This window comes from Argentina silus (assembly GCF_951799395.1).
Source record: "Argentina silus genome assembly, chromosome: 20".
NCBI classification, from domain to species: Eukaryota; Metazoa; Chordata; class Actinopteri; order Argentiniformes; family Argentinidae; genus Argentina; species Argentina silus.
In genome coordinates, this window is record NC_139674.1 from 7,428,792 (window position 1) to 7,442,619 (window position 13,828).

Here is a 13,828-nt window from a genome sequence, read left to right on the forward strand (position 1 = left end):
GGTACATTCGGTTCAATAGAGAAGAGAGAGAGACACCTTGCCACTGTACCACACCAGGAACAGACACACACACTTACTCACACAATCACAGAAAAGGACACAGACACAAAGACATGGACAGATACAGAAACTGACAGGCGCACGCACGCACACACACACACACACATGAGCGCACACACACACACACCACACACACATATGCATGTGAACACACACACACACACACGCAAACGCACACGCACACGCACACGCACACACACACACACACACACACACACACACACACACACACACACACACACACACACAAACAAAAGATACAGAGGCATCGGCAGAGACAAACAGACAAGGACAACCACACACACAAACACATAAACTAACAAACAAAAACAGACACACTGACCTAACCACACACTTACACACAGAGAGAGACAGTGTACCAAATTAGAAGCAGACAAAGAGAGCAGCTGTTTCCCGGGCCGCAGCCCAGTACATTGGCAATGAAAGTGATTAACACAGGACACTGGGGTACATTGGAAATCAAAACAGCCATTAAATATTAAAGGAGCTCTGAACTTACTCAACATAGTAGCTGCCGTAAATAGGATCATCGATTTTCTCCCAGCCGTACGGAAGCTCTGTGAAAACACAGCCACAGAAGACTTATTACTCAACGAGCCTGGGACGGCATATTGATCGGCAAACAAAATCTCTCTCCACCAAAGTTGATTAGGACATCATTGCATTGTCGTTCATTAGCGAGGGATGGATGTTGTCATAACAACAATCATTGACTGGGAGTCAATCTGAGTAGAAACCATGAATGCTGCTGTTCTGATTGAACAATGTGTGTGATAGGCCCCTAGACTTGCAAACATTGTGAAAACAGTCTGACAAACCCCTGTGTTGACTAGGAACTTCAAAAGAATTATTTTTCCGCCAAGTGTTGCCTAACAACATTTTCGACACATTTAAAATGGTCAGTTCACTAAAGGTAATTTATTCAAGCGTTAGATGCTTCTGGCTGCTTCTGAGGTAGTGAGCCAGAAGGTTACTATTTCACCACAGGGCTACAGGCGTTGTCTCAAATGACAACAAACCCAACATTTATATATATATCCTCCTGTTGTTTCACCGTTGTTGTTGTAGCCACATAAACCGAAGGACCCAGTTCGAGAACCCAGTTCTGGAGGCCAAGAGGAGAGTTCAGCATATATATATACACACACACACACACAGTACCAGTCAAAAGTTTGGACACACCTTGCCAAGAGTGTGCAAAGCTGTCATCAAAGCAAAAGGTGGCTACTTTGAAGAATCTAAAATATAAACCATATTCTGGTTTGTTTAACACTTTTTTGTTTACTACATAATTCCATATGTGTTCCTTCATAGTTTTGATGTCTTCAATATTAATCTACAATGTAGAAAATAATAGAAAATAAAGAAAAACCATTGAATGAGAAGGTGTGTCCAAACTTTTGACTGGTACTATATATATATAAACAACTAGTGGTTGAATTTGGATGTCTTGAAATATTCATACGCTCTATCATTTCCATCTTGTAAATATTCAGTTGTGATGCGAGGACTTTGCATAAGATTAGGAGATTTAACTGGAGCAACGTACATAGCTGCTGGGCATCCAACCCACTCAATATCAACTGTAACACGTTCCTATACTTCAGTCTGAGCGTGTCTCCAAATAGACTGACTGCAGATCAAACACATTAACTCTCGACTGGTCCAGCAAAACAACTATTGTAACTGATCTTGATCTGAGCTCAGTATTTCAAAAACGTTTAATCTGAATCCAGAATGATCCAGATTCTTTTTTTTTTTTTGCTATGCAGGATCAAATTGAGCTGGCTGATTTCCCCTACACAAGTCAACGCCAGATAAGATCTGATCCTGGATAGCTAAAAAGCTAAATCTAGATCATTCTAATTGAGATTTCAAAGTTGAAATACTGGGTCCAGAACGTAAAACATCCTAACGTCCATCACGTCCCAACAATACTGCAGGTGTTCAACACATTGTAGATCTGCAGGAATAGTATATGATACCACATAAGCAACCACGTACCACAGATCGGGTATGAGTGGTGAAAGACCTGTTTTGATGCAACACTGATGTCTTACTCATGTGGATAGGTGGGGAGCAGTATGGAGGACAAGGGCGAGGCATCCCTGGGCCAGAGCTGAGTCACTCAGGTCATTAGTCAAGCCTCCACTCCTTTTACATCTCCATCAGATGTTGTTTGAACTAACCTCTCTCTCTCTCTCTCTCTCTCTCTCTCTCTCTCTCTCTTTCTCGCCAAGGGGGACGATGCACTGTCAGTTCAGCACTCTGCTTTTGTTCTTTCTGATCAAAGCCCGTCTTCAAAACACTGACCTGGTCATCATTCATGTTTGACAGGATTTTTGGACTCTCTCCTCCCTCCTCCCTGTAACTCTGTCCAGGGGGGGGGGACTGTGCCATTGAACCATTGACTTAGCCTGATCCCATATGAAGCTTTGGGGCAGTGTGGCTGTGTTGTGCTGGGGAAGACTGAGAGCTTCTCTGATTAGAGACAGTGTTGGGCTCATCAGGATGAGAGGAGATAATACAGCCTAATCAGAAACAATATCAGTCACAATGGCTCTAATACGCCTCAGGGCCCCTCCTGGATGATTCATAACTAGGCCTGCCTCTGCTGTGCTGCTGCTGATACACACGCACGCACCCACGCACCCACACACACACACACACTCATACACGCGAGCACATATATGCATACACACAAAACACTTACAGTCACACACACACACCCACACACTGAGTATACCATACAATCATGCCATGCAATATTCACAATGTTTTTCTTTATCTCAAACAATCAGGGCTTCCGGAGACTGACACTGTGGCACTCATATGCTCATAATCTGCTCCATTGTGACACACACACACACACACACACACACACACACACACACACACACACACACACACACACACACACACCCACCCACCCACCCACCCACCCACCCACACACACACACACACACACCCACCCACCCACCCACCCACCCACCCACCACACTTCAAAAACAATGCATGCACACGCAAGTTACACTGTATGGCTCTTTCTCCCCCACACATGCTGTACATTAAACTTTCAGTAGGCACTTACTCTATTTCTCTTCTCTCTTTTTCACACACACACACACACACACACACACACACACACACACACACACACACACTGTACACAAAACATACTGTATACACACACACACACACACACACACACACACACACACACACACACACACACACACACACACACACACATGTAGTTGTGATTGATGTGTGAGTGTGCAGGGGTTGACATCCCAGGGGAATACCTCTCCTCTCTCAGTGTTGCGAGCTTCCTTAGCCCCATCTTCCCTCATTAAACATGAAAGAGGCTGTTTCATGTTCTCACCTCCACTGAGAAACACACACATAGAAAAACACAAGATCAAAGTCCTGCCATGTATTGCTGCTGCACACTCTGTAATGAAACGCCATTCTATTAAAACGTCCACCTGTGCAGATCCAGGCACGCCGGCTGTCTTAGCTATCAGCAGAGCCTCAGAGAGAGTGAGAGAGGGTGAGAGAGGGTGAGAGAGAGAGAGAGAGAGGGTGAGAGAGAGAGAGAGAGGAGGAGGCAGAGAAAGCGAGAGAGAGAGGGTTACACAACATCAAACTCCAGGCAGTCTAATTTTCTCCTTCCCCACTCTGTGAGTTTCCACCCCACTGTTTTTTTTGTGGGTAACAGCTCTCTCTGAGAACGCACACTAAAAGGAAATGCACTTAGCCTCTGTGACAACTAGTACCAGTGGCCGAGTGGAGATGCGTAGCACGCACACACACGCGCACAGACACGCGCACACACGCACACATACACACACAGTGAGTCGCCAGATGGCAGTGTGTATACTGTAAGAATGTATAAGTGCTGAACTCAAGAAGGCTCTCTCTCTGTTTTGTCCTCTGCCGGCCTCTGCTGCAGTCTACAACCCTGTCAGCAATGTGTGGAGTGATGAGGCCCTGGGACTGGGAAAGTGCTGCGGATTTTGTGTGTGTGTGTGTGTGTGTGTGTGTGCATGCATTTCTCTCAGCCTGCTGTGGTCACTTTGTCACTGTAACACTATGTGTACACTGTGGGGCTGACATTTCCTAACACTGTCAGTCTAAATGGGCCTGTGTGTGGAGGAACTGTCATGTCAGTGGGTGTGTTGCAGGTAGGTTTGCTCCTGAAGGGGCACCAAAGCCCTGTCATATCATCCTGTCATGTCATCTGGTATACATATGGTGCTAAGCTAGCTGTGGTGGTCCACCCAATCTCCGTAATGTTGACGTATGGAGGCTGGGCTGTTTGTTTGGGTTGCTATTCTTTCTCTCTCTCCATCTGTCTCTATCTCTCCCTCTCTCTGTATTGCTCCATCACACCATCAGGCCATGTCCTCTGCTCTCCTGTCCTCTCCAGTCCTCTCTTCTGCTCTCTGTTCTCCGCTCCTGTCCTCTCCTCTCCTGTCCTTTCCGGTCCACTCCTATCCTATCCTCTCTGGTCCTCTCCTCTCCTCTCCTCTCCTCTCCTCTCTGGTCCTCTCCTCTCCTCTCCTCTCTTCTCCTGTCATCTCTGGTCCTCTCTTCTCCTCTCCTCTCGGGTCCACTCCTATCCTTTCCTCTCCTTTCCTCTCCTCTCCTTTCCTTTCCTCTCCTCTCCTGTCCTTTCCTCTCCTCTCCTGTCCTGTCCTGTCCTGTACTGTACTGTCCTGTCCTCAGTCCAAGTCTCTCAATTTAAAGAGCGCGAAAGCAAAACACTTTAATATGCACTCTTACAGAAGGGACTTTTTGAAGTAAAGTTTCATGCTCGGTTGCTCATGCATATTTCATCCGCCCCTTTCTAATTTCGTCGGAGGAACAGGGTGGGAACCACAGCCATCAACCAGCACTGGGATTTACCCATGTTTGCCCCCTCTCTCCTCTCCTTTTCCTTTCCTCTCTTTCTCAGGGAGAAGTTGGCTGAAGTAAAACCAGGTCACCATCAGCACTTGTGGCTGTACTCTCTGTAATGTTCTCCCCTGTCTTCTCCATAAGCTGCTTCAGGTAGCTTAATGTGGTGGTAGCGCCACCATGCTGTGGGGAGGAACAATGGCATGCTGCTGGTACTGATGGGGAGATGGAGCACAGACGCCTACACACACACACTCACTCATGCACGCACGCACGCACACACGCACGCACGCACGCACGCACGCACGCACGCACGCACGCACGCACGCACGCACGCACGCACGCACGCACGCACGCACACACACACACACACACACACACACACACACACACACACACAGACAACAAAGAGGAAATCCATTTACCCCCTACATGACAACTTTATGACCAGCAGCCAAAGCTCGCACCAAACACACACGCAGCACACAACACACACACACACTACATGGAAGCCTGACTGTTCTCAGCTTCTTCCCCATTTCAGTTGAGAGGACAAGTTTATCAGAGCCGTATCAGTTACAGGTCTAAAGTCTTAAGGTGGAATAAATCCACAGCCAGAAGACAGCACAGATGAATGCACTCTGTCGGGGTTCTGTCTGTAGCACCACCTTAATGACTTTAACCCTGGTTCCAGTGGGGCTGGGCTGAGGGGCTGTTTGATGCCAGTGGATGCCAGGTTGCTAATTGGACAGAGTCCCATCCCGTCCCCCAGACACACCTGTAAACCTGTACTGACCTCTAACTGCACCCAACAACAGCCTCCCTAGGCAATGTGAACATGCTCAATTTGAGATGTACACTTTCGTAAAAGAGCGAGTCCCTGCCATGATATTTACCAAGGAGATGGAAGTAATAACTAACACAAGCCAGCAACAATATTTCCAGACAGCTAACCTGTGATTCATAATCCCACTGGAGCTCGACAATCAAGTGTTTACGTTGATAATAACTGACCTGTCATGTCACACAGCCATGGTAGCAATCAGCGGACAGCCGAAGTTGTTGATGAAAGGGAGCTTTACTTCTTTTGAGAAGGAGTTGGGTTTGTCAGAGGCAATGCTTTTCAAAGCTGCCGTAAGCTCTGTCCATATCCCCGTACAACAAAGGGTAAACAAATAAAAACAAGCTGCAGAGAAGAGCAGGTGAATTACGGAGACAGGGCGGACAATTACTTGATTTCTTTTCACTTTGGGATGTATAGAGAGGGGAGAGTCAGGGCGTTTGGGCGGGAAAGCTGGGATCGTTGCGGATGATTAGCTTTTAAGTGTGTCTGGAGTGGTAGCGAGCGTGACTGGGGTACTGAATCCCTCCTTCTCCTGTATGAGTGTGAAACTGAGGGGACAGGTACAAACACACACACGCACGCACACACACGCACACACACACACACACACACACACACACACACACACACGTCATCACAGGTTTGCTAATCATGACACATCCATACCTTGCCACGGGGATACTTCATCATAGTCAGATGCCAGGACACACTTACACACACATAGACATCATTCCATACAAAACACCCTACACACACACACACACACACACACACACACACACACACACACACACACACACACATTCACTGCGATGTCAAACTCTGCTCCATCATCCTCATCTCCAGTCTTCAGGCATCCTCTCACGGGGATGTTCTCAAAATACACCCATCAATCATCCAGCAGACAGCGGCCCTCTCCTCTCTCCTGCAGTCGACTCAAGGTGAAGGAGTGCACCGCGCCTTTTCCACTCTAATAACGCACCTGTCTCTCTCTGATAATACCTGCAGCGAGAGTGGAGCTGGTGTTTTGGTCAGTGTCCTCAGATAACTGCCAACACAACATGAACCCTAAGAGTGAGTGCGTTAACGTGTGACCATTTAAGTGCTACGATTTGGACAACCCGAAAATAATTTCAAATAACAGTGGCGATAGAGGACAGCGCTTCCAAAAACCAAACTCAAACCAAATGCCTGTGCCTCCACACTTCCAAGATAACTACTGCAGCAGCACAGCACACAGCAGAGGTGAAGAAATAAGCCCCTGATATATCCCCCCGGAGACTTTTGGGAGACAGGAGCGTGAGCCAACGCTAGCCGGTGAAAAACTATGATAACTTTGTCTCGCGCCGAGCCTCCGTTTTACATGACTGGAATGTAATTACGTCCCAGCCTCATCCCAGGCTTTCTCGGTAAGCCTCTGCCTTCTTCGGAAAGACGGTGAAACAATGTCAGACAGACGCTACACAAAGACACAAGGGGAGAAGCGACAGTCTAAAGCTTCAACTTTCAAAAGCTAAGCCCATAAAAGCCTAGATTCCTATCCATCACTCCACTATACCAGAACCAACCGTTCATTAATATACACTGTGCGTTGGACAGGATGCGTGTAGCGTCTCTGGATAGGACAGAACCACACTCTTGGAGTGATGAAATGCGTTGAAATAGTGACGACAGACAGCGTCAGATTTATGTTCTTTTCAGCGTATCAGGGGGATTCTCTCTGCTTCTTCTAGTGTACCTGAGGCAATGGGTGTAATACAGGTATGTGGAATGAGAAAAGAGGCAGGAGCAACTCTCAAAGGAGGAGGTCCGCCTCCTACGACACCCAGCATAATATTTGGGAGAGCAGGAAAACAAGCACTGTTTGATAGGAGAAGGAATGACAGAATTAAAACCAACAGCAGGCTTTGATTTGAAGCCTGTCCTACATTTGCCTCCCCTCAGTCCAAAACAAAAGAGGACTGCAAATTGAGAGAGATGGAGAGAGATGGAGAGCGATAGAGAGAGATGGAGAGAGATAGAGAGAGATGGAGAGAGTTATGTAAGGCACAGGAAGCCTATGATGATGAATGCTCCCTCCAATGGTGCTGACGGGCCTTTGAACTGGGGGAATCACTTACAAACATACAGACACCACACACACACACACACACACACACACACACACACACAGACACACAGACACAGACACAGACACAGACACAGACACAGACACACACACACACACTTTCCTGCATATTTAACAGATTGGTTGCCTGTGAATAACTATACGTGTGTGTGTGCATGTGTGTGTGTGTGTGTGTGTGTTTCTATTTGGTGTATGTGTCTGTGTGTGTGGCTCCCTCCATGCCCACAGCTCCATTTCTCCCTGTTGGTGGTCTTGCTGTCCTCCTCCCCACTGTCTGCAGTTCAGAGCCTGCTGAGACCCCTCCCTGTGATCTTGTTAGGGAGCATCAGAGCATAGGCCCAGACACACGCACGCACACGCACACACGCACGCACACAGACACACACACACACACACACACACACACACACACACACACACACACACACACACACACCCACACACCTCCCAATCAATATCCAATAAGCTCCTCTCCCTCACTCAGCTCTCAGGAGTGGCCTGCTGTCCTGCTGTCAGACAGAGGGCTTGGTGTGTGTGTGTGTGTGTGTGTGTGTGTGTATGTGTGTATACAGTATCTGTGTGTGGTGTGTGGGTGGCACTGAGCCCCCCAAGGTGGGACCCCCAGGGAGACCCCACTCTGCAAAGACCTGACGGTTCTCACTGGGGCGGTCTACACCGAATCAGTGAATGTCTTAGTTACATGATTGTATGACTAGCACAGGAGCTTTGAAGTTGAGGTTGCAGTATTTCTTACGCTGCCCAATGAGGACGAAAACTAGCATTGATTGGACAGCAACACAGCTGGTTTAGCCAGTCAAATTTCATACGAAACTAAACAGGTGCTCACCCTACCACCGTGTATACAAGGCAGTGCATGTAACTACCTCTAAAAGTAGCCAGGAATTATAAAAGCCAACGGATCATTGTTTGTAAAGCAGATTGTAATGCCAATGAAAGCAAAGGGCAGAGGAATGTTTTTTCTGATGTGACGGCACTATTTCAGGTGATGCAGGTCGCGCTTCAATGATGCCAGCAGTCAAAAGACGATGTCCCCTGAGTCAACGATAACTGGATGGTCCCGCCAACGAGATCAATATTAATCTCCTCCACATGCATCAGATCTGCCCTCACATGATGGAACAGGGAATGTCCTTAGTGAATAATAGGATTTGGAGGCACTCAGATGAAAGATAAAATATATTTCCACTAATTCCTCTAGGAGAAGCTCTTTGTTTCTACCTCATTTTCATAATCTTCCAAATCCAAATCCTTTGGTAAAGGGTTAGGATGCTTTATTCCAAATGTGTCTTACATTTCCCCTTGTCATCTACAATGACACTGTACTGTATGTGTGTTTGTGTGCATGTGTGTTTGTGTGCGTGTGTGGGTACAGTATGCATGTGCGTGTATGTACATGTATGTGGATGTATGTATGTGTGTGTGTGTGTGTGTGTGTGTGTGTGTGTGTGTGTGTGTGTGTGTCTGTATAAATTAAGGGGCAGGTGGGTTAGAAGTGTTTATTTTTTTCTTTAGAAACAGCTGGCCGTGTGATAAAGTGTTTATCTGGCAGACACGATTGTCTTAGCTGGGCTCAGCTAGAACGACTCTCCACACAAATGAGCTCTCATTTCTCACCCGCTGTCTCTGGGCTGATCGGAGCTTCATTCCCTTCCTTCACACGCCGCCCCAACCAACGCAGCTATCGCCCTGTCTATTACTCAAGGTATAAATCTCACCCAGACAGACACACACACACACACACACACACACACACACACACACAAAGAGAGACAGAGAGGGGAGAGGGGAGAGGGGGAAGAAAGATAGAAAGGGGGATAGAGAATGGATGAGAGAGAGAGAGAGGGAGGGAGCGAGGGAGACATTATGAGGGATTGGATGGAGTGGAGAGATAGAAAGTGAATGTGCCGAAAAAGGTTCTATCAATGACGAAGATCACTAAAAAGCACTTGGCTGGTTGAGATCAATGAGATGTGACAGTTCATCTTCAGAGAGAGAAAAATGGTCTCGGAGGATGTGAGATACAAAGTAGTATAAAAAATGCAAAGTCATTCCATTCTTCACCTCACGCGCACACACATACACACGCAGAAGGGAGGAGGATGACATTTAGCCGTTTAGTGTGTGTGTGTGTGTGTGTGTGTGTGCATGTGTGTGTGTTTGTGTGTGTGTGTGTGTGTGTGTGTGTGTATGTGTGTGTGCGTGCGTGCATACATGTGTGTGTGTGTGTGTCTATGCCGTTGTGGTTCATGGCTCTCTGCTCCCAGTAGGGGATAAAGGGCTCTCTGTTAGCCAGCCCTAAGGATCCCCCTGCTGGGAGGCCATAGCCAGCCCACGCCTCTGGACCTCCAGTGTTCCCACAGAGCAGCACAGGGGACAGACTACCACAGCTACAGGGGCTCCCCCTACTACACAGCAGCATCTCACACCACACAGACAGATACCATAACCCATGCTTAGACACAGCTACAGTCCCTGTCAACACACGTGGACCAAAGAAAGGACCAAAAGAGACCACCGGCCTTTTACAGTGAATGTCCATGATGTTTGTCCATACTACTGGTATACCTTTCCATCACTACAGTCTAGAGGCCCCCCCATGAGATGAATAGATGCTGATGATTGCACCTTAAAGGAATACACCAACTCAGTCTGCGAGAGCAACAAAATCAAAGATGGAGGGAGAGAGAGAGAGAAGGAGGTGGAACTCACCGTCCTCTTTGCATTCTTCCGGTGGCTTCGCTTTCTTCGCCAGCCGCGGGTCGAGCCACGACGTCGTCTTGGTGTTGTGGCTGGTGAAGAGAGGAACGAGAGAGAAAGAGACAGAGACAGAGAGAGAGGGAAGGAGGGAGGGAGGGAGGGAGGAAGGGAGGGAGGAAGATTCTCAATTGAGCCAGAGCATCATTTTAGAAAGAAAGAGACATTTCCTAGTGTGCCCACCCCTTAACGGACGAGAGAGAGAAACAAAAAAAAGCTTGAGGTTAACAAAATGGCAATCGATACTTTTAATTTGCTCACTGTTTCTCATTAGTCGGGGAAGGTGAAAAAGAGAGAGAGAGAGAGAGAGAGAGAGAGAGAGCGGTAGAGATAGAGAGAGAGCGACAGAGATAGATAGAGAGAGAGAGAGAGAGAGCGAGAGAGAGAGGGAGAGAGCGGTAGAGATAGAGAGAGAGTGACAGAGAGAGAGAGAGAGAGAGCGGTAGAGACAGAGAGAGAGCGACAGAGATAGAGAGAGAGAGAGAGAGAGAGAGAGAGAGAGAGCGAGAGAGAGAGAGAGAGAGCGGTAGAGATAGAGAGAGAGTGACAGAGAGAGAGAGAGAGAGAGCGGTAGAGACAGAGAGAGAGCGACAGAGATAGAGAGAGAGAGAGAGAGAGAGAGAGAGAGAGAGAGAGAGAGAGAGAGAGAGAGAGAGAGCGACAGAGAGAGAGAGAGAGAGCGGTAGAGATAGAGAGAGAGCGACAGAGAGAGAGAGAGAGGGGGGGGGGGGGGTGCGTGAGTGAGTGAGTGATAGAGGGGAACAGCTGTGGGCTTGGCAGATTCGGCACCGCGGGCAGAAAACTGGACTCAGATCAGATAAGAGGGGGTGCCAAGGAAACTTCAATGGATCTCTTTAGCTCTTCTGAGGACACAACGGCCTCCCTTCAAGATGATGACAGGACAGGAGGGGGAAGAAAGGGGGGAGGAGAGGGGGAGGGGGGAAGATAGATAGGGACAACGTGCCTACAGTAAAGCAAGGGTGCGACCCTGAAAAAATTATCCAAGTGGACACAGTTCCTCAGAATGTCTCTATGAGTTTATTTCTCCTCCTCTCTTTCTTTCCCCCCACTCCCTCCCTCCCTCCCTCCCTCCCTCCTCCTTTTGACTTTCTCTTCCTACTCCCTCTCTCTCTATCTCTTCCTCCCTCTCTATTCCCGCCCCGCTCATTTTCCCCTCTCACTCCCCCTCCCTTCCCTTTATCTCTCCTTTGGACTCTCTCCCTCTCTTTCTTCTCACCCCTTCTCCATTCACCTCTCTTTCCCTCCCTCTCCCCCACAGGCTCTCTCTGAGGATTCTGGGGAAACAAATTGATCTAATCTGGAGCCAAATCAAAGAGAACCATCGCCCACCCCCCCTTTGGGATCAGATGTTGCTTTCATTTGGCATTGCATCATTGACTTCCCCCCAAAAATTCAAGCTACAAATTTGGGGTGGGGGGAGGGGGGGGGGGTGGGGGGGGGGAGGAGGCTACATGCATTAGCGCAACGTAGCGGTTGATGAGTGCAGGAGCACCAGGGCTGGCTGTTCACAGGGGAGACTTATGGAGACTAGTCTGCAGTGATTGAGGGGGGGGGGATTGACGTCTGCCTCTGTGGAGAATGAAACCTGAGACTCCTGGCTGGCTGGCTCGCTGACAACAACATTAAATCTGCTAAATTGTTCTCATTTGTTGGCGTTGCATCTTTGGTTGTCGTTCCATGGTGTTTTTCTACAACTATACAAAGGTGTTCCTCAGAGGATAAGACAATGTTCCTGTCATAGACATTTGGATGAGTGTTAGTTAACACACACACACACACACACACACACACACACACACACACACACACACACACACACACACAATGAGAAAATATGTAAGAAAGACAACTTACCTCTACTGCTATAAAGCTGCACTAAAAGTCTAACAAGCCCAATGATTTGCACCTCTTGTGCAAAACAACTCTGGTACAAGAAAGCTCCTTAAATGCTTGGGCAACTTTACCTTCGTTTCTCAGTGGCAGAACAATGCATTGCAAAGCACCTCTAAATCTCATTACAACAACACTCCAACGATCTGCTGTGCCACTGTGTGTGTGTGTGTGTGTGTGTGTGTGTGTGCGTCTGTGTGTGTGGGGGGTATTGTACTGCTTGAAGCGTGACGATACTTACTCAATAAAGTACACCTCTCCCTTCTCCGTGTAGGCCATCTCCCAGTTGTCTGGCAGGGGTCCCAGCTCATCGTTCTCGTCGGGCTTGGGAGGACACTTGGGGAAATCTCCGCCCTCTTCTTTGGGAGCCTCGGGGAAGGGGGGGAGGAAGGTGGGGGTCTCGGGTGGGCCGGCCTGGGCCGGGATGTCCCCCGAGGCGTCCGTGCTCTTGTCCTCATGCTCGCTGGACTCTGAGGAAGGAGAAGGACAGGTGGGGGAGTCAGGAGAAGTCATTACCACCGAGGGAATGAGAGAAGGAGTAGGGACAGAGGGACCGTGTGATTGGATGCCTGGACGAGAAGAGATGGAACGGGAGCAAAAAAAGGTAAGAGGGAGAGGATTAGAAATAGGTAGAAGGAGGGTGGCGTTGACACCGAGATAGAGAGGAGAGAGGAGAGAGTGATTGAGATAGAGAGGGAAAGAGACAGAGAGAGTAAAAGCGAAGAGGCGCATGGCGTGGCGAGAGGCTGGGGAGATAGAGAGAGAGAGAGAGAGAGAGAGAGAGAATGAGAGTGAGAGAGAAAGAGAGAGAGAGAGAGCGAGCGAGAGAGCGAGGCGCTGGCTGATGTGTCCTAGTTTGAGTTGTGGCGAATTTGGAGGCCCCAGAGGAGAGGTGCTGGAGGCAGCGGGAGGGAGAGTTAATCTATTAGAGAGAGAGAGAGGGGGGGGGGGAGAGGGAGGGATAAGAGAGATAGAGAGATAGAGAGAGCGAGAGAGCTATCTGCTCAGATCACATGGCCTGTTCTATCGATTTCTCTCTCCTCCAGTCTGGTTACACACTGTCTGACGAGCTGCAGAAAAGTGCACCTGAGAACTGCTGTGAGCACCAAGTTAATGGCTCGATCTACACTGTGATGATCCCAACGATGGGAACAATGGTTGGTGTTTTTACTGTGTTCATCATCGGT

General features: G+C 48.3%; 1 protein-coding gene across 1 annotated transcript in view; it reads right to left on the reverse strand.

Moving 5' to 3' along the window:
* The window catches only part of magi2a (membrane associated guanylate kinase, WW and PDZ domain containing 2a), a 139,496-nt gene that overhangs the window by 37,197 nt on the left and 88,471 nt on the right, over positions 1 to 13,828 (reverse strand). Inside the window, exons 5-7 of the mRNA XM_083692281.1 lie at positions 12,883 to 13,111; positions 10,686 to 10,765; positions 581 to 638 (exon numbers count right to left, since the gene is read on the reverse strand). Coding sequence (XP_083548407.1) covers positions 581 to 638; positions 10,686 to 10,765; positions 12,883 to 13,111 — 367 coding nt within the window. The remainder of the gene's footprint in view (positions 1 to 580; positions 639 to 10,685; positions 10,766 to 12,882; positions 13,112 to 13,828) is intronic.